Source organism: Bombina bombina, chromosome 3 (assembly GCF_027579735.1).
Source record: "Bombina bombina isolate aBomBom1 chromosome 3, aBomBom1.pri, whole genome shotgun sequence".
In the NCBI taxonomy this organism is placed as follows: domain Eukaryota; kingdom Metazoa; phylum Chordata; class Amphibia; order Anura; family Bombinatoridae; genus Bombina; species Bombina bombina.
The window spans coordinates 3,774,537-3,796,775 of NC_069501.1; the positions used below are offsets into that span (position 1 = coordinate 3,774,537).

General features: G+C 42.0%; 1 protein-coding gene across 2 annotated transcripts in view; it reads left to right on the forward strand.

Annotated features, from left to right (window-relative positions):
* The window catches only part of PKNOX1 (PBX/knotted 1 homeobox 1), a 458,035-nt gene that overhangs the window by 379,053 nt on the left and 56,743 nt on the right, over positions 1-22,239 (forward strand). For both annotated transcript variants that reach the window (XM_053705699.1, XM_053705701.1), the window contains one exon: positions 19,212-19,288. In XM_053705699.1, coding sequence (XP_053561674.1) covers positions 19,212-19,288 — 77 coding nt within the window. The remainder of the gene's footprint in view (positions 1-19,211; positions 19,289-22,239) is intronic.

Here is a 22,239-nt window from a genome sequence, read left to right on the forward strand (position 1 = left end):
TTGGAAGTCTTTGTTTCATGGTGTTCATCTCATAAATTCTCTTGGCATTCTTTCAGAATTCCTAGAATTTTACAGTTTCTTCAGGATGGTTTGGATAAGGGTTTGTCTGCAAGTTCCTTGAAGGGACAAATCTCTGCTCTTTCTGTTTTATTTCACAGAAAGATTGCTAAGCTTCCCGATATTCACTGTTTTGTACAGGCTTTGGTTTGTATCAAGCCTGTCATTAAATAAATCTCTCCTCCTTGGAGTCTTAATTTGGTTTTGAAGGCCTTACAGGCTCCCCCTTTTGAGCCTATGCATTCTTTGGATATTAAACTACTTTCTTGGAAAGTGTTGTTCCTTTTGGCCATCTCTTCTGCTAGAAGAGTTTCTGAATTATCTGCTCTTTCTTGTGGATCTCCTTTTCTGTTTTTTCATCAGGATACGGCGGTTTTGCAGACTTCATTTAAATTCTAACAACATTAATAGAGAAATTGTTGTCCCTTCCTTGTGTCCTAATCCTAAGAATTCTTTGGAGAGATCCTTACATACTTTGGATGTGGTAAGAGCTATGAAATATTATGTTGAAGCTACTAAAGATTTCAGGAAGACTTCTAGTCCATTTGTTATCTTTTCTGGTTCTAGGAAAGGTCAGAAGGCTTCTGCTGTTTCCTTGGCTTCGTGGTTAAAGCTTTTGATTCCTCAAGCTTATTTGGAGTCGGGTCAAGCCCCGCCTCAGAGAATTACAGCTCATTCTACTAGATCAGTCTACTAGATCGGTCTCCACTTCGTGGGCTTTTGAGAATGAAGCTTCAGTTGATCAGGTTTGCAAAGCAGCAACTTGGTTTTCTTTGCATACATTTACTAAATTCTACCGTTTTGATGGTATTTGCTTCTTTGGAAGCAGTTTTTGGTAGAAATGTTCTTCAGGCAGCTGTTTCTGTTTGATTCTTCTGCTTATGTTTTAAGTTTTTCTATTCATTTATGAGAATAAACTTATATTTTGTGTTGTGGATTAATTTTTTTCAGAGGAAAATGGCTGTTTTTTATTTTATCCCTCCCTCTCTAGTGACTCTTGCGTGGAGTTCCACATCTTGGGTATTGCTATCCCATACGTCACTAGCTCATGGACTCTTGCCAATTACATGAAAGAAAACATAATTTATGTAAGAATTTACCTGATAAATTAATTTCTTTGATATATGCAAGAGTCCATGAGGCCCACCCTTTTTATGGTGGTTATGATTTTTTTGTATAAAGCACAATTATTTCCAAATTCCTTTGTTGATGCTTTTTACTTCTTTTTTATCACCCCACTACTTGGCTATTCGTTAAACTGAATTGTGGGTGTGGTGAGGGGTGTATTTATAGGCATTTTATGGTTTGGGAAACTTTGCCCCTCCTGGTAGGATTCTATATCCCATACGTCACTTGCTCATGGACTCTTGCCAATATGAAAGAAATGAATTTATCAGGTAAATTCTTACATAAATTATGTTTTTTATGAGATCATTTTATATTTTTTTGTTACTTAAGTTTTTTATAGTCTGGACACATTTTACATTTTTTGATTATTTTCAGTTGGAAATAAAATTAATTGGGAATGCGATTACTTTGTAAAACCACCTTCCGTTAGACAAGAAGCTGTTTATTTTGCACAGTGTAAGCTGTTTATTTTGCACAGTGTATTTAAACCACCAGTATCTACCACAATGTAGCTTACTTTGTTTTGTGTTTTAACTTGCTCTTGAAAAAGACGACTGGTTGAATGAAACGCGTAGAGCTTAAAGGGACATTAAACACTTTGAGATGGTAATATAAAATGATAAATTGTATATAATAAAACAGCTCTGCAATATACTTTCATTATTTATTTTGTCCTCTTTGCCTGTAATTCCATTCTGAAATTGTGAGCTTTTCAGTTCCTGTTAGAAATGGAAGTGCAGAACACTGTTAAATCCAGCACAACCATTGGCTGCACACTCTAGTGACCTATTTATAACTGACCCTAATTGGCCACAGCAGAGAAGGTAACCTAAGTTACAACATGGCAGCTCCCAGTGTTTTATAGACACTAAAACTTTACACTTATTTTGTCACTTTTTAAACAACTAATGAAACTTTAAAAAATACATCTACATGATAGTCATGGACTAATCTTTTCTTTGAATGCATCATTCTATCTAGCATGTATTTAGTGTTTAATGTCCCTTTAATAAACCTATGTTTTTATAAAGACACTAAGGTTTCTTTGTTGTCATATTGTGGCGTCGCTGGTACTGGATTTTTGATTCAGTGAGTATACTGCACTTATTTTTATTGAGTGTATACAAACACAAAATGAAAGTCCTTTCATTTCCAGAGTCTTCTGGACTGACATCGAATTGGTGGATTACACATTGGAGTAAGCGCTCCTTTAACCAAACTAACAGTTCGCTGGGAGAAACTGTGGGAGGCAGCGGCTTCGCTCCTGAAGTATTTGTTCTTACCATTTGCTTTTACAACTGTTTTTGTATAATCAATTGTTTGTATTTTTCCAGTGTTTAGTTTACACTGCTTGCCTTTATTCCTCAGGTCCCTGTCAGAAGTCTGGATGAAGCTGGAAGGCTGTGTCTGCCCCACAGCAGGGGCTCCATTGGTAAGTGTTCTTTCCTTCACAGGGTTAAGGCATAAGGTACCATGAGGGTTAAAAATCTCTCCAATTTTCTTTATGGAGCATGGGGACTTTTTTGTTCTTATTCCTGTAGGGCAATTTGTCAGTGTTCTTGGCAGTATCGTTTGCAGGGACACTGCTGACTAGACATTTGCTGAATACATCCTTATTGGATTGTATCAGCAATTGTGTAGGAACTGAGGCTGTCAGGGTGCTTTATTACTTGGGGCTTGAAACATAATTGTATTATTAATCAGAAGTAGAAGTGAGTTAAGTAACTGGTTTGATAACTGGAAGTTACTGGTTTCATGAGGGGATCCTCTACACGCTATTCAACTTGCGTGATTGTTTTCCCTGTCAGAGAAGGCGGCACTTATTTCCATGTGCACCTCTGTTGTCTCACACTTTCTTCCGCTTCTAAGAGTCTGAGCCGTAGTTAGCTCTGCTAGTCTGATCAACCGGAGGTAATGAGTTGCCCCAGACATTGCTGGGATTATGGGGTCTTTCTAAAACTTACTCAGTTAGGTCAGGTAGTATTTTTACCACTGGATGAGTAGTGTTGATCCGGATTAAAGATATACTAGATCCGAGTATACATTTTGCTCATTTTATCCTTTTTCCTGGGCTAATCTTAGCATAAGAAATAAAATAAAGATTTGAATAATTCTTTTTCCTCTATATCTGATATAGTTACTTTTTTCCTGTGGAGACTAATTTTTGCTCTGGTGGACACAATGGATATGGGTAATAATATATCATTACATTTGGACAAATGTTTATATTGTGAAGAGGCCCATGTGATTTCCCCCCCCCCCCCCCCCCCTTTGCTCAATTGTGTTCCACATGCTTGGCTTCCATGTTACAGACAAAATCTAAAAGATCTGCTGTTTCCAAAAAATGTAACCCCCCTCCCAGTCCTCTACCTCTCAGGACACTGTTGCCCTTGACATGCCTCAACTTCCTCCTCAGTCCCCGTCTCTAGTTGTTGCACCTGTAGTGCCCTGCAGCTAAGTCCCTTTCTGGGGGAATTTTTTTACCAGGAGACTTTGCAGCACAGCTTCAATCGGCTATTTCAGCTGCGCTGCATTCCTTACCTATTGCAGGTAAGAGGAAGAGAAAGACTAAGGAGCCTATTTATCAAAGCGTCAACTGAAAATACGCTTAAATTCCGCGTCATATTTGTTGCAAGATTGATCCGCCGTAGTTATCAAAGCGTCAAGATTGGCAAATGTTGAAATTTGTGACGTAAAATACGATCCTGCGATCTCAATCCGACGCAGATCGATGCAAGTTGAAAACAGTGGTATTCAATCATGTTCATTCGCCCTCCTAATCGACACTATTTGAACCTCTCACTAAGTTATCAAAAATTCTACATTTACGCTTGCGTCTTTTCTGACTCAGCGTACCTAGTTTTCAATCCACCACCCTTAAGGTCGCGGATGCCATAGAACTCAATGGGAGTCTGAAAACACAGAAAGCTTATGTTCGATATAGAGATAAAAATGAAATTTATACACAACATAATATAGCTAACTTCCTTTTTATTTTTTGTGATTTAGGTATGTATGGATATGGCGCCTAGACCCAATGTGACCTGTAGCTTGTGCACCATGTTTAAGCCATGTGATACAAGTCCCACTCTCCACTTCATACCATATTTGACTCAACACTTTTCGCACCAATTATGACGCAAACTCCTAAACAACCCACACACTAGTGAATTTTCCACCACTTTTGATTGGAATATGCATAATCACATGATTTATGACATCAGCCAATCTGATTCAAATCATTATAAACGATCACTAACGAATCAAATTGCTCGATACTTCTGTGATTGATCACTCATCAGAACTTGTAAGTGCCATTTGTTACATTGTGTATTATACTTTGAAAGTATGTATATGTGAAATTAGTATTAAAGATAAACATTAATGCTGACATTAGGACACACAGTGTAATATTTTAGACAAGGATTTTAAAATTCAAATTGATGTTTGATTCAATATCATCCCATCTAACCCATCTAACTTTAAACCGTCATGATTCAGATACAGCAGAAATTAAAATCACCTCTTTACTGTCATGCTATTTTCAGTGTATTTCTTCCTTCTCTTGAATTTCTTTTTCAGTAAGAAATGTCATCTTATATGCCAGCCCATTTTATAACACCTGTGAAGGGGTGGTTTTTAAAATTAAATTGCAATCAGGAGGGGTTACACAGGTACAGAGAGAAAACTGGCCCAGCTCTTAAAATATCCATTTATTGCAAATAAATACATATGATACTCTGATTGCATGTTATATTTCCAATTATTCCTGCTCAGAATAATAATAAATTTACACTATATACATATAGTGGTATAAATAAACACAGAGATATGAAAGACAACATTGTTTAGAACAAAAAAAAGGGAATTTAGGGACATGTAAATATGTTTGCAAAAGATTTCTGACATAACACACACACACACACATATATATATATATATATATATATTTATATATATATATATATATACACACACACGTATGTGCAAAGATATATGTACAAATTTTAGCATTAATAATCATTTATTAAAAAAATTAGATATAAGCATATTATGACTTCTAGAAATACAAATACACATTAATTTATTTGAAAGTATCATATAACAGATTTTTTTTGTATAACAAATAAATATTAAAATAACTTTCTATGGCCTAGATTTGGAGTTTGGCGGTAGCCGTGAAAACCAGCGTTAGAGGCTCCTAACTCTGGTTTTAGGCTACCTCCGGTATTTGGAGTCACTCAAAAAAGGGTCTAACGCTCACTTTTCAGCCGCGACTTTTCCATACCGCAGATCCCCTTACGTCAATTGCGTATCCTATCTTTTCAATGGGATTTTTCTAACTCCGGTATTTAGTCGTGGCTGAAGTGAGCGAATTCTAACGACAAAACTCCAGCCGCAGAAAAAGTCAGTAGTTAAGAGCTTTCTGGGCTAACGCCGGTTCATAAAGCTCTTAACTACTGTACTCTAAAGTACACTAACACCCATAAACTACCTATGTACCCCTAAACCGAGGCCTCCCCCCATCGCCGCCACTCGATTAAATTTTTTTAACCCCTAATCTGCCGACCGCCACCTACGTTATCCTTATGTACCCCTAATCTGCTGCCCCTAACACCGCCGACCCCTATATTATATTTATTAACCCCTAATCTGCCCCCCTCAACGTCGCCTCCACCTGCCTACACTTATTAACCCCTAATCTGCCGAGCGGACCGCACCGCTACTATAATAAAGTTATTAACCCCTAATCCGCCTCCCTAACCCTATAATAAATAGTATTAACCCCTAATCTGCCCTCCCTAACATCGCCGACACCTAACTTCAATTATTAACCCCTAATCTGCCGACCGGAGCTCACCGCTATTCTAATAAATGTATTAACCCCTAAAGCTAAGTCTAACCCTAACACTAACACCCCCCTAACTTAAATATAATTTCTCCAACATAGGTGTGTCCGGTCCACGGCGTCATCCTTACTTGTGGGATATTCTCTTCCCCAACAGGAAATGGCAAAGAGCCCAGCAAAGCTGGTCACATGATCCCTCCTAGGCTCCGCCTACCCCAGTCATTCTCTTTGCCGTTGTACAGGCAACATCTCCACGGAGATGGCTTAGAGTTTTTTAGTGTTTAACTGTAGTTTTTTTTTATTCAATCAAGAGTTTGTTATTTTAAAATAGTGCTGGTATGTACTATTTACTCTGAAACAGAAAAGAGATGAAGATTTCTGTTTGTAAGAGGAAAATGATTTTAGCAACCGTTACTAAAATCCATGGCTGTTCCACACAGGACTGTTGAGAGGAATTAACTTCAGTTGGGGGAACAGTGAGCAGTCTTTTGCTGCTTGAGGTATGACACATTCTAACAAGACGATGTAATGCTGGAAGCTGTCATTTTCCCTATGGGATCCGGTAAGCCATTTTTATTCAGTCAGTAAATAAGGGCTTCACAAGGGCTTATTAAGACTGTAGACTTTTTCTGGGCTAAATCGATTCATATATACACATATTTAGCCTTGAGGAATCATTTAATCTGGGTATTTTTGTAAAATAATATCGGCAGGCACTGTTTTAGACACCTTATTCTCTAGGGGCTTTCCCTAATCATAGGCAGAGCCTCATTTTCGCGCCGGTATTGCGCACTTGTTTTTGAGAAGCATGACATGCAGTCGCATGTGTGAGGAGCTCTGATACATAGAAAAGACTTTCTGAAGGCGTCATTTGGTATCGTATTCCCCTTTGGGCTTGGTTGGGTCTCAGCAAAGCAGATACCAGGGACTGTAAAGGGGTTAAAGATAAAAACGGCTCCGGTTCCGTTATTTTAAGGGTTAAAGCTTCCAAATTTGGTGTGCAATACTTTTAAGGCTTTAAGACTCTGTGGTGAAATTTTGGTGAATTTTGAACAATTCCTTCATACTTTTTCGCAATTGCAGTAATAAAGTGTGTTCAGTTTAAAATTTAAAGTGACAGTAACGGTTTTATTTTAAAACGTTTTTTGTACTTTGTTATCAAGTTTATGCCTGTTTAACATGTCTGAACTACCAGATAGACTGTGTTCTGAATGTGGGGAAGCCAAGGTTCCTTCTCATTTAAATAGATGTGATTTATGTGACACTGAAAATGATGCCCAAGATGATTCCTCAAGTGAGGGGAGTAAGCATGGTACTGCATCATTCCCTCCTTCGTCTACACCAGTCTTGCCCACTCAGGAGGCCCCTAGTACATCTAGCGCGCCAATACTCCTTACTATGCAACAATTAACGGCTGTAATGGATAATTCTATCAAAAACATTTTAGCCAAAATGCCCACTTATCAGCGCAAGCGCGACTGCTCTGTTTTAGATACTGAAGAGCATGAGGACGCTGATGATAATGGTTCTGAAATGCCCCTACACCAGTCTGAGGGGGCCAGGGAGGTTTTGTCTGAGGGAGAAATTTCAGATTCAGGGAAAATTTCTCAACAAGCTGAACCCGATGTGATTACATTTAAATTTAAGTTGGAACATCTCCGCGCTCTGCTTAAGGAGGTATTATCCACTCTGGATGATTGTGAGAATTTGATCATCCCAGAGAAACTATGTAAAATGGACAAGTTCCTAGAGGTCCCGGGGCTCCCAGAAGCTTTTCCTATACCCAAGCGGGTGGCGGACATTGTAAATAAAGAATGGGAAAGGCCCGGTATACCTTTCGTCCCTCCCCCCATATTTAAAAAATTGTTTCCTATGGTCGACCCCAGAAAGGACTTATGGCAGACAGTCCCCAAGGTCGAGGGAGCGGTTTCTACTTTAAACAAACGCACCACTATACCCATAGAAGATAGTTGTGCTTTCAAAGATCCTATGGATAAAAAATTAGAAGGTTTGCTTAAAAAGATGTTTGTTCAGCAAGGTTACCTTCTACAACCAATTTCATGCATTGTCCCTGTCACTACAGCCGCGTGTTTCTGGTTCGATGAGCTAGTAAAGGCGATCGATAGTGATTCTCCTCCTTATGAGGAGATTATGGACAGAATCCGTGCTCTCAAATTGGCCAATTCTTTCACCCTAGACGCCACTTTGCAATTGGCTAGGTTAGCGGCGAAAAATTCTGGGTTTGCTATTGTGGCGCGCAGAGCGCTTTGGTTGAAATCTTGGTCAGCGGATGCGTCTTCCAAGAACAAACTACTTAACATTCCTTTCAAGGGGAAAACGCTGTTTGGCCCTGACTTGAAAGAGATTATCTCTGATATCACTGGGGGTAAGGGCCACGCCCTTCCTCAGGATAGGTCTTTCAAGGCCAAAAATAAACCTAATTTTCGTCCCTTTCGTAGAAACGGACCAGCCCCAAGTGCTACGTCCTCTAAGCAAGAGGGTAATACTTCTCAAGCCAAGCCAGCCTGGAGACCAATGCAAGGCTGGAACAAGGGAAAGCAGGCCAAGAAACCTGCCACTGCTACCAAGACAGCATGAAATGTTGGCCCCCGATCCGGGACCGGATCTGGTGGGGGGCAGACTCTCTCTCTTTGCTCAGGCTTGGGCAAGAGATGTTCTGGATCCTTGGGCACTAGAAATAGTCTCCCAAGGTTATCTTCTGGAATTCAAGGGGCTTCCCCCAAGGGGGAGGTTCCACAGGTCTCAATTGTCTTCAGACCACATAAAGAGACAGGCATTCTTACATTGTGTAGAAGACCTGTTAAAAATGGGAGTGATTCATCCTGTTCCATTAGGAGAACAAGGGATGGGGTTCTACTCCAATCTGTTCATAGTTCCCAAAAAAGAGGGAACGTTCAGACCAATCTTAGATCTCAAGATCTTAAACAAGTTTCTCAAGGTTCCATCGTTCAAAATGGAAACCATTCGAACAATTCTTCCTTCCATCCAGGAAGGTCAATTCATGACCACGGTGGATTTAAAGGATGCGTATCTACATATTCCTATCCACAAGGAACATCATCGGTTCCTAAGGTTCGCATTCCTGGACAAGCATTACCAGTTTGTGGCGCTTCCTTTCGGATTAGCCACTGCTCCAAGGATTTTCACAAAGGTACTAGGGTCCCTTCTAGCGGTACTAAGACCAAGGGGCATTGCAGTAGTTCCTTACTTGGACGACATTCTGATTCAAGCGTCGTCCCTTCCTCAAGCAAAGGCTCACACGGACATAGTCCTGGCCTTTCTCAGATCTCACGGATGGAAAGTGAACGTGGAAAAGAGTTCTCTATCTCCGTCGACAAGGGTTCCCTTCTTGGGAACAATAATAGACTCCTTAGAAATGAGGATTTTTCTGACAGAGGCCAGAAAAACAAAACTTCTAAACTCTTGTCAAACACTTCATTCCGTTCCTCTTCCTTCCATAGCGCAGTGCATGGAAGTAATAGGTTTGATGGTAGCGGCAATGGACATAGTTCCTTTTGCGCGCATTCATCTAAGACCATTACTACTGTGCATGCTCAGTCAGTGGAATGGGGACTATACCGACTTGTCTCCGAAGATACAAGTAAATCAGAGGACCAGAGACTCACTCCGTTGGTGGCTGTCCCTGGACAACCTGTCACAAGGGATGACCTTCCGCAGACCAGAGTGGGTCATTGTCACGACCGACGCCAGTCTGATGGGCTGGGGCGCGGTCTGGGGACCCCTGAAAGCTCAGGGTCTTTGGTCTCGGGAAGAATCTCTTCTACCGATAAATATTCTGGAACTGAGAGCGATATTCAATGCTCTCAAGGCTTGGCCTCAGCTAGCAAAGGCCAAGTTCATACGGTTTCAATCAGACAACATGACGACTGTTGCGTACATCAACCATCAGGGGGGAACAAGGAGTTCCCTGGCGATGGAAGAAGTGACCAAAATCATTCAATGGGCGGAGACTCACTCCTGCCACCTATCTGCAATCCACATCCCAGGAGTGGAAAATTGGGAAACGTATTTTCTGAGTCGTCAGACATTACATCCGGGGGAGTGGGAACTCCATCCGGAAATCTTTGCCCAAATTACTCAACTGTGGGGCATTCCAGACATGGATCTGATGGCCTCTCGTCAGAACTTCAAGGTTCCTTGCTACGGGTCCAGATCCAGGGATCCCAAGGCGACTCTAGTAGATGCACTAGTAGCACCTTGGACTAATTATGTGTTCCCGCCGTTTCCTCTCATCCCCAGGCTGGTAGCCAGGATCAATCAAGAGAGGGCGTCGGTGATCTTGATAGCTCCTGCGTGGCCACGCAGGACTTGGTATGCAGATCTGGTGAATATGTCATCGGCTCCACCATGGAAGCTACCTTTGAGACGAGACCTTCTTGTTCAAGGTCCGTTCGAACATCCGAATCTGGTCTCACTCCAGCTGACTGCTTGGAGATTGAACGCTTGATCTTATCAAATCGAGGGTTCTCAGATTCTGTTATTGATACTCTTGTTCAGGCCAGAAAGCCTGTAACTAGAAAAATTTACCACAAAATATGGAAAAAATATATCTGTTGGTGTGAATCTAAAGGATTCCCTTGGGACAAGGTAAAGATTCCTAAGATTCTATCCTTTCTTCAAGAAGGATTGGAGAAAGGATTATCTGCAAGTTCCTTGAAGGGACAGATTTCTGCCTTGTCTGTGTTACTTCACAAAAAGCTGGCAGCTGTGCCAGATGTTCAAGCCTTTGTTCAGGCTCTGGTTAGAATCAAGCCTGTTTACAAACCTTTGACTCCTCCTTGGAGTCTCAACTTAGTTCTTTCAGTTCTTCAGGGGGTTCCGTTTGAACCCTTACATTCCGTTGATATTAAGTTATTATCTTGGAAAGTTTTGTTTTTGGTTGCAATTTCTTCTGCTAGAAGAGTTTCAGAATTATCTGCTCTGCAGTGTTCTCCTCCTTATCTGGTGTTCCATGCAGATAAGGTGGTTTTACGTACTAAACCTGGTTTTCTTCCAAAAGTTGTTTCTAACAAAAACATTAACCAGGAGATAGTCGTACCTTCTTTGTGTCCGAAACCAGTTTCGAAGAAGGAACGTTTGTTGCACAATTTGGATGTTGTTCGCGCTCTAAAATTCTATTTAGATGCTACAAAGGATTTTAGACAAACATCTTCCTTGTTTGTTGTTTATTCTGGTAAAAGGAGAGGTCAAAAAGCAACTTCTACCTCTCTCTCTTTTTGGATTAAAAGCATCATCAGATTGGCTTATGTGACTGCCGGACGGCAGCCTCCTGAAAGAATCACAGCTCATTCCACTAGGGCTGTGGCTTCCACATGGGCCTTCAAGAACGAGGCTTCTGTTGATCAGATATGTAGGGCAGCGACTTGGTCTTCACTGCACACTTTTACCAAATTTTACAAGTTTGATACTTTTGCTTCTTCTGAGGCTATTTTTGGGAGAAAGGTTTTGCAAGCCGTGGTGCCTTCCATTTAGGTGACCTGATTTGCTCCCTCCCTTCATCCGTGTCCTAAAGCTTTGGTATTGGTTCCCACAAGTAAGGATGACGCCGTGGACCGGACACACCTATGTTGGAGAAAACAGAATTTATGTTTACCTGATAAATTACTTTCTCCAACGGTGTGTCCGGTCCACGGCCCGCCCTGGTTTTTTAATCAGGTCTGATAATTTATTTTCTTTAACTACAGTCACCACGGTATCATATGGTTTCTCCTATGCAAATATTCCTCCTTAACGTCGGTCGAATGACTGGGGTAGGCGGAGCCTAGGAGGGATCATGTGACCAGCTTTGCTGGGCTCTTTGCCATTTCCTGTTGGGGAAGAGAATATCCCACAAGTAAGGATGACGCCGTGGACCGGACACACCGTTGGAGAAAGTAATTTATCAGGTAAACATAAATTCTGTTTTAAATCTAACGAAATTAATTAACTCTTATTAAATAAATGATTCCTATTTAAAGCTAAATACTTACCTGTAAAATAAATCCTAATATAGCTACAATATAAATTATAATTATATTATAGCTATTTTAGGATTTATATTTATTTTACAGGTAACTTTGTATTTATTTTAACCAGGTACAATAGCTATTAAATAGTTAAGAACTATTTAATAGCTAAAATAGTTAAAATAATTACAAAATTACCTGTAAAATAAATCCTAACCTAAGTTACAATTAAACCTAACACTATACTATCATTAAATTAATTAAATAAAATACCTACAATTAAACCTAACACTACACTATCAATACATTAATTAAATACAATACGTACAAATAACTACAATGAAATAAACTAACTAAAGTACAAAAAATAAAAAAGAACTAAGTTACAAAAAATAAAGAAATATTTACAAACATAAGAAAAATATTACAACAATTTTAAACTAATTACACCTACTCTAAGCCCCCTAATAAAATAACAAAGCCCCCCAAAATAAAAAATGCCCTACCCTATTCTAAATTACTAAAGTTCAAAGCTCTTTTACCTTACCAGCCCTGAACAGGGCCCTTTGCGGGGCATGCCCCAAGAAGTTCAGCTCTTTTGCCTGTAAAAAAAAACATACAATACCCCCCCCAACATTACAACCCACCACCCACATACCCCTAATCTAACCCAAACCCCCCTTAAATAAACCTAACACTAAGACCCTGAAGATCATCCTACCTTGTCTTCACCTCACCGGGTATCACCGATCGGTCCTGGCTCCAAAATCTTCATCCAACCCAAGCGGGGGCTGGCGATCCATCATCCGGTGGCTGAAGAGGTCCAGAAGAGGCTCCAAAGTCTTCATCCTATCCGGGAAGAAGAGTAGATCCGGACCGGCAACCATCATCTTCCAAGCGGCATCTTCTATCTTCATCCGATGAGGACCGGCTCCATCCTGAAGACCTCCACCGCGGACCCATCTTCATCCGGCGACGTCCAACTGAAGAATGACGGTTCCTTTAAGGGACGTCATCCAAGATGGCGTCCCTCGAATTCCGATTGGCTGATAGGATTCTATCAGCCAATCGGAATTAAGGTACGAATATTCTGATTGGCTGATGGAATCAGCCAATCAGAATCAAGTTCAATCCGATTGGCTGATCCAATCAGCCAATCAGATTGAGCTCGCATTCTATTGGCTGTTCCTTCCTCAGGATAAGAAGACTAGATCAAAGGGTTGTCAGTCTACTAATTTTCGTTCCTTTTGCATCTTCAAGGGACAGAAATCCTCGGCCTCCTCCAAGTCCGATTAGCCCAAGATTTCCTGGAAGCCTATCCAGCCTTGGGAACAAAAACAAGCAGTCCAAAAAGTCTTCCTCTGACAATAAGTCAGCATGAAGGGGCGGCCACCGATCCGGGATTAGATCATGTAGGGGCAGACTATCCTTCTTTCTGGATGCTTGGATTTGCGACGTTTCAGACACTTGGGCAGTGGATATTGTTTCCCAAGGATACAAGACATTTTTCTCCAAGGGATAGATTTCTCCTATCAAGACTCTCCTCAACCCGGGGAAAAGAGAGGCATTCTTAAATTGTGTAAAGGATCTATTTTCCTTGGGAGTAATCGTTCCAGGCCCTCCTGCAGAACAGGGCTTAGGGTTTTATTCAAACCTTTTCGTAGTTCCCAAGAAGGAGGGAACCTTCTGTCCTATTCTGGATCTAAAGTGTATCAACAAATTTCTCAAGGTTCCATCCTTCAAGATGGAGACTATCTGATCCATTCTTCTATTGGTCCAGGAGGGTCAGTTCATGACCACTATAGACCTGAAGGACGCATACCTCCATGTTCCTATTCACAAAGAACATTTTCAATTTCTGCGATTTGCCTTTCTAGACAAACACTTTAAATTTGTAGCTCTTCCTTTTGGTCTGACTACAGCTCCCAGAATCTTTACAAAGGCGCTGGGGGCTCTTTTAGCAGTAGCAAGGTCTCAGGGAATCGCTGTCGCCCTGTACCTGAACAATATCTTGGCTCAGGCTCCATCTTTTCATTTGGCAAGATCTCACACAAACTCTCTGTTGTCTCTTATTCGCTCTCACCGGTTGAAGATAAACCTGTACAAGAGTTCCCTGGTTCCCAATACCAGGGTTTGTTATTTGGTGACAATCATAGATTCAGTCTCCATGAAGATCTACCTGACAGATTTGAGATGATCAAAAATTTCTCTCTGCCTGTCTCTCCCTTCAATCCTCTGCACATCCTACAGTGGCGCAGTGCATGAAAGTAATTGGTCTCATGGTGGCCTCCATAGACATTATAACTTTTGCTCGCTTCCATCTGAGACCTCTCCAATTATGTATGCTCAGACAGTGGAATGGCGATCATTCGGATCTATCTCAGCAGATCGTGCTAGACAACCACACAAGAGAATCTCTTTCTTAGTGGCTCTGTCAGGATCATCTGTCCCAAGGCTTTTTGAGACCATCATGGGAGATTGTGACTACGGATGCCAGCCTCTCAGGCTGGGGAGCAGTTTGGGGTCCCTTAAGAGTTCATGGATCCTGGTTGCCAGAGGAATCCGTCCTCCCAATAAACATTCTGCCGTTGAGAGCAATCTACAATGCTCTGGTAGCGTGGCATCAACTGAGTTCTGTCCAGTTTATCAGATTTCAATCAGACAACATAACATCTTTGGCTTATATCAACCATAAGGAAGGAACAAGGAGTTCCCTGGTTATGAAGGAGGTCTCTCGCATTCTTCAGTGGACTGAGTCCTACAATTGTCAAATTTTGGCCATTTATATCCCGGGAGTGGACAACTGGGAAGCAGACTATCTGAGCAGACAGACGTTCCATCTAGGGGAGTAGGCTCTTTATCCGGAGGTGTTCTCAGAGATAACCTTCAGGTGGGGTGTTCTTGAAATAGACCTCATGGCCTCTTTCCTCAATACCAAACTGCCCAGATACAGGTCCAGATGGAGGGGTCCCTCAGGCAGTGCTGGTGGACGCGTTTGCTGTTCCATGAGAGTTCAGTCTGATATATCTGTTCCCTCCGTTTGCCCTTCTTCTCAGGTTCATAGCCCGCATCAAACAGGAGCAGGCCTCGGTGATCCTAATTGCTCAAGTCTGACCTCGCAGTACTTGGTTTGCAGGTCTTGTGAAGATGTTGTCTTCCCCTCTGTGGAGGGTGCCGCTGAGGAAGGACCTTCTACTTCAAGGTCTGTTCCTTCATCAAAATCTAGATTCTCTGAGGCTGACTGCGTGGAGATTGAACACTTAGTCATGTCTAAAAGAGGTTTTTCAGATAGGGTCATTAACACTCTGATCCAGGTTCGTAAGCCTGTGACATGACGAATGTATCAAAGTCTGGTGCACCTATGTCCTGGTGCGAGTCTCGAAGCTTCCCTTGGCCCAAGGTGAGAGTCCCTCGAATCCTGTTTCTCCAAGAGGGTTAGAAGAAAGGTTTGTCAGCTAGTTTTCTAAAAGGACAGATCTCTGCCCTTTTCGGTTTTGTTACACAAGAAGCTAGCTAATCTTCTGGATGTTCAGTCCTTTGTTCAGGCCCTGATCAGAATCAGAATATTGACAGAAAAGGAAGGCAGCAATAAAGTGGAGTTCAATTATTTATTGAGCACGCCAAAAAAGCAACGTTTCGGGAGTCAACCTCCCTTAATCATGCAATCCTTGCATGATTAAGGGAGGTTGACTCCCGAAACGTTGCTTTTTTGGCGTGCTCAATAAATAATTGAACTCCACTTTATTGCTGCCTTCCTTTTCTGTCAATATTTGGATATTCGTGGGTCCTTGTGGTGACCTAGGTTGGCGTGCAGTGGCCTGCTGTGCTGGACTGTTATCTCTTTTGCCTGGTCAGAATCAGTTGCTCCGCCTTGGAGTCTTAATCTGGTTCTTCGTATTCTTTAAAAGGCTCAGTTTGAGCCTATGCAATCTGTTGATATTAGACTTTTATCTTGCAAAGTTTTGTTTTTGTTGGCTATTTCTTCTGCTCGCAGAGTTTCAGAATTATTTGCCTTACAATGTGATCCCCCCTTATCTTATTTTCCATGTGGCTAAGGCTGTTCTTCGTATAAAATTGTGATTTCTTCCCAAGGTAGTTTCTGACCGCAATATGAGATTGTAGTTCTTTCTTTTTGTCCTAATCCTTCTCAGAAGGAACGTCAGCTTAACAACCTGGATGTGGTGCGTGCCTTAAAGTTCTATCTTCAGACTACCAAGGATTTTCGACAATCTTCTTCCTTGTTTGTGGTGCAAGGGTCAAAAAGCTACTGCAACTACTCTTTCCTTTTGGCTGAGGAGTATCATTTGTTTGGCTTATGAGGAAACCGGGCAGCAGCCTCCTGAGAGGATTACAGCTCACTCTACCCGTGCTGTTTCTTCTTCCTGGGCTTTTAAGAGCGAAGCTTCTATGAAACAAATCTGAAAGGCGGCTACTTGGTCCTCTTTGCATACTGAGGCTTCTTTTGGGAGAAAGGTGCTTCAAGTGGTGGTGCCTTCAGTTTAGATCCGCCTGCTTTTAGTTCTCCCTCCCTGTCCATTCTGCGTCCTCTCCTGCTTGGGTATTGGTTTCCCAACAGTAATGAATTGAATTGTGGACTCGCCATGCCATTGGAAAGAAAACAAAATGTATGCTTACCTGATAAAAAAAATTTTTTTTCCTGGCATGGAGAGTCCATGACCCGCCCTTATTTATTTTTTAAGGCGGCATTTATTTTTATAACCTTCAGGCACCTCTATACTCCTAGTGTTTCTACTTCTTTTCCTTATTCCCTCTGCTGAATGACTGAGGGAGTATGGGAAGTGGGAGGGATACTTAAGCTTTCCTAGGATGTCTTTGCCTCCTCCTGGTGGCCAGGAGTTGAATTTCCAACAGTAATGAATGGAATCATGGACTCCCCATGCCAGGAAAGAAAATAATTGTTCAGGTAAGCATCAATTTAGTTTTTATTTATGCAAATTACAACCTTGAGGGAAGTCTCCCTAAGGGTGATGCGGGAAACCAGGCGTGGACATTTTACTCAGTGTGCCTAGAGGGATATGAGGCTGTACCTCACTGGCGAGAGGCCCACACTAGGTCGAAACGCATGTCTGGGGTTTTGCCATTTCTCTTGTTCAGAGAGGGATTGCTTGTTATTTCGGACATTTTGAAATTTGCAAGTACCGGAGAGTGCCTGTCTAGATTAATAAATATATTTATTTAATGTTCCTTTAAGATTACAGCAAGTATTCTACACATGTAACATGTCACATACTGTAAAAACTCATTCCAGAACTGCAAGATCTGTTTTGCTCATGTCTTTTGATCCTGGCTTATACTGTGTAGCTCTTTGCTCAGGAGACCATTCACCCAGAGATCGTTGGGAATCAAGACCTATAATATCTGTGTTGTGGGACGCATATATATGGGATGGGGTCATGGAGGAGGCTAGTGTTGGTTGTGGGACACAGATATATGGGATTAGGTTGTGGAGGGGCCCAAGTGTTGGTTGTGGGACACAGATATATGGGATGGTGTTATGGAGGGGCTAGTGTTGGTTGTGGGACACATATATGGGATGAAGTTGTGAAAGGGCTGAGTGTTGGTTGTGGGACACAGATATATAGGTTGGGGTCTTGGAGTAGGCAAGTGATGTTTGTGGGACACATATATATAGAATGGGGTCATGGAGGAGGCTAGTGTTGGTTGTGGGACACATATATATAGGATGAGGTTGTGAAGGGACTGAGTGTTAGTTGTGGGACATATATATATGGAATGGAGGAGGCTAGTGTTAGTTGTGGGACACAGATATATGGGATGGGGTCTTGGAGTAGGCAAGTGATGTTTGTGGGACACATATATATAGAATGGGGTCATGGAGGAGGCTAGTGTTGGTTGTGGGACACATATATATATATATAGGATGAGGTTGTGAAGGGACTGAGTGTTAGTTGTGGGACATATATATATGGAATGAGGTAATGGAGGAGGCTAGTGTTGGTTGCGGGACACATATATATGGAATGGAGGAGGCTAGTGTTAGTTGTGGGACACAGATATATGGGATGGGGTCTTGGAGTAGGCAAGTGATGTTTGTGGGACACATATATATAGAATGGGGTCATGGAGGAGGCTAGTGTTGGTTGTGGGACACATATATATAGGATGAGGTTGTGAAGGGACTGAGTGTTAGTTGTGGGACATATATATATGGAATGAGGTAATGGAGGAGGCTAGTGTTGGTTGCGGGACACATATATATGGAATGGAGGAGGCTAGTGTTAGTTGTGGGACACAGATATATGGGATGGGGTCTTGGAGGAGGCTAGTGTTGGTTGTGGGACACAGATTTATGGAATGGGGCTGTGGAGGGTCCCGAGTGTTGGTTGTGGGAGACAGATATATGGAATGGGGTTATGGAGGGGCTAGTGTTGGTTGTGCCACATAGATATGTGGGATAGGGTTGTGGAGGAGACTAGTGTTGGTTTTTGGCACACAGATATATGGAATGGGGTAATGGAGGAGCTAGTGTTGGTTGTGGCACATAGATATGTGGGATGGGGTTGTGGAAGGGTGAGTTTTGGTTGTGGGACACAGATATCTGGGATGGAGTCTTGGATGTGGCAAATGTTGCTTGTGGATCACAAATATATGGGATGGGCTTGTGGATGGGAGAGGTTTGCTTGTGGGACACAGATATGTGGTATGGGGTTGTGAAAGGGGCGAGTTTTGCTTGTTAGCCAAAGACATATAAGACGGTTTTGTGGAGGGGCGAGTTTTGCTTGTTGGCCAAAGACATATAGAATAAGGTTGTGGAGGGACAAGTTTTGCTTGTGGGATGGGGTTATGGAGAGGCACGTTCTGCTTCTGGGGCACTGATATTTGGGATGGGGTTGTGGAGAGGCAAGTTTTGCTTGTGGGATGGGGTTATGGAGAGGCATGTTTTGCTTCTGGGGCACTGATATTTGGGATGGGGTTGTGGAGGGGCGAGTGTTGCTTCTGGGACACAGGTGGACGGGCGAGTTTTGCTTGTTGGCCAAAGACAAGTTTTGCATATTACACTGTTTCTTTCCCTGCCCAGATCTCTTCTGTCTTCCTACAAAGGCTGCTGGTATAATGAAAGGGTTTGTTTATTACCACGGCCTCCTGCTGTGCTGGTAGATACATGTGTTGTCAGTGTATGTTCCATGTACATCTTTGTGTCTCTGCAGCATCCGTACCCCACTGAAGATGAGAAGAAACAGATTGCGGCTCAGACCAACCTCACGCTGCTTCAAGTTAACAACTGGTGAGAGCTGGCACCATTCGTGAGTCTGTACCACAGAAGCTAGAAGTGACCTGGCACAAACAAGAGGAGCACAAGCTCACCACACATCTTTTTGTGTTTATTTAGGCAATGTGCTGGTAAAAGTAACAAGTTAGTAACATATGCATAGCTCCACAAGCACAGTGTACACTTGTCCAGTGCCTCTCACAGTTCTGCTAGAGGGCGGGTTCTGAAACATTTACGTGAAAAAAAAAACATAATTTATTTTTCAAGATACGATGAGTCCACGGATTTCATCCTTACTTGTGGGATTACGCCTCCTGGTCAGCAGGAGGAGGCAAAGAGCACCACAGCAGAGCTGTATAAATAGCTCCTCCCTTCCTTCCCAACCCAGTCATTCTCTTTGCCTGTGTTAGTAAGATAGGAGATGGCAAAGTGAGGTGTTAGTAAAGTTTCTTCAATCAAGTGTTTATTATTTTTAAAGTAGTGCCACTGAGTGCTACTTTGTGTCAGGGTGTAGCCTAGACCAGATCAGTCTCTTCAGTAAAAAGAGAAGCATTTGGTGGCTTTAAAGCAATAGGAACTGGTGGGACACAATTTTCACTGCGCCTCCTATACATGTTGCTGCCCTAAATACAAATAGCCTAAGCACTTTTAACTCGGGCTGATCTTTGTCCGCAGGGCTATGGGAGGGAGAGAGCCTCTGGAAACCTGCTGGACTGCCATGCTGTCGCACAGCATTCAAGGTAAGTGCTAACTTTATTATGTCTGGGGACGCATCTCTCAGAAAAAAGTGAGCACTACATTTCTTACATTCACTTCTTAGGGGCTAAGATTACTGAAGGGCTCTTATTGTGATGGGACGGTTGTTAATACACTGGGGCTGGGACCAAACAGTGTTATTTTACTCCCGGTAGGTGTATCCTCAAGCATGCAAACCGGGCGATGACTAGTTTTTATTTTTATGGAAACAGAAGTTCAAAATAGAGTGTGTAACTCCCCACTCCCGATATCGGTATTTTGCTTCTTGCCGATCGGGAGCTGGGTTTTAAGAGACTACAGGGTGTTTAACGGCTCCATCTTGAAGTTGGCCGTCCGGGAGTTATTGTTTGATACGTCCACGGTGGGCGGGACTTTGGTATAGTGCTGGCGGCTCCATTTTTACTACTTTGCCGCCCGGTCTGTTACGCCCACGATGGGTGGAGCTAGGCCACGCTTCAGAAAGTTTGCGCGCCCTTGTTTTGCCTCATCCCGGTGCGCATTGTGAATCTGCAGTCCGTGACTGAGTTTTTGGCATAAGCTGGGAGCGGTTGCTATGGCAGGTCTAGAGCAATAAAAGTTTGCTTGGTGCACTGCCTGCTTTATGTCGGTCAGTCTTACTTTAGCTGACACAAGGGGTAAACGGATGCACTCGTAATTGTGCATTTGAAACGCTGCTTAGTTTCCTCTGGTGTCCAATTAACTATGTTAAAGCCCCACTCTATCTGTTTGCATAGTTACCATAATAAAGAAAAATTGATATCTCTACACATTAAGGAAGACAGTAGTGTTTGTCTTTCATTATGATGCTGACTTTCAGTCCTCATGCTTTCGAATGGAACGACGTTGCTACAAAAATATTGTTCCTTTTGACTTAAAGAGACAGTACCATTTTTTTGTGGGGTTCCTTTTCTTTGATACATTCAGCTGTTTATCGTATAATGCAGCTTTGTACTAAAATGGAACAAGGGTTCACATGATATAAAGATTTTTTTCTGGCCCACATGCGGTGCTCTGCGGTTCCTTGTAATTTTCAGAGGGATTGTGTGCACAAGACAGGGTTGCTTTAATATACGTAGCAACGTCTATTTCCAACACGGTTAACTTAATTCTTGGATCATTTTTGCAAGTTAATATAGAGGAAAAATGTTATCATTTTTAAAATTTAAAGTGACAGTAACATATTTTCCTGTGTTAGATTTTATTGTAAATGCTCCTTCTAAGGCGGCAGGACTCAGTGGCCTAAGGGATAAATACCCTGCCTAGCTAGCTGAAGTCTTTGAGTTTGAATCCTGCCTGTGGCAGCTTTCTTTAAAGTGCCTGTTAGGAGTCTGGTGATACCGGTTAGATGCGGTGGCTCCGTGGTTATATTTGCTGCCTTCGAAAACAAAGGTCAATCCATACCACTGTTTTTTACACTATAGTGTCCACCATAAATTATGACCCACAGGCAGTGTTCTGCGGTTCCTTGTAAAGACTTTGCTTTTGATGTACATAGTGATGTCTTGTTACAGCAATGTTGATATGTTATTGATTTGTTTCTGACCGACAGAAATCATACATTCTTTTAAAATTTAAAGAGACAGTATTTTTTCTGTGTAAATTTTATTAAAAGAATTACGGCTGTTTTGTTGTGTAAGTCCTCCTTTATGATGTAGGATGGTACTAAAGCTTGCAAGACTAAGTTACTTTAGATTTAAAGAGACTGTAACGTCTTGTTCCTATGTGCGTTCTGTTAAACGAATTTCAACTGTTTATTTGTTAGTTCATCCTTTATGGCTGAGGATGCAACAAACGCACTCAAGAATAGTTGATTGTCAAATTTTATTTTCCTTTTTTACCCTACTCCCTCTTCGGCGATTGCTGTTTGGTAGTCTGTTATCACATGGCCACAGATTTCTCCTATAGTTTCCGTTTAAAATTTTATGGCCCACATGCAGTGCCCTGCGTTTCCTTCACACTCCACTCGGAGTTATGATGCGTTCTATACTTTTACACAAGGTAAAAGCATTGCTAGAGGAATTGCTATTCCATTAGGTTCCTCCATGTTTCTGAGGCTCTTAGTTTCAGACGGAAATGGTACCTTTGGCATTCCCTATATTTTCAAGACTGTTTTTCGTTGCTGGCTCAGCTAAGGAGACTAGGCGACTCTCCTTCAGGGTAAAGGTGTAGTTTTGACTTCACTACAAGAACTTCTATACCCTTAGAGGGTA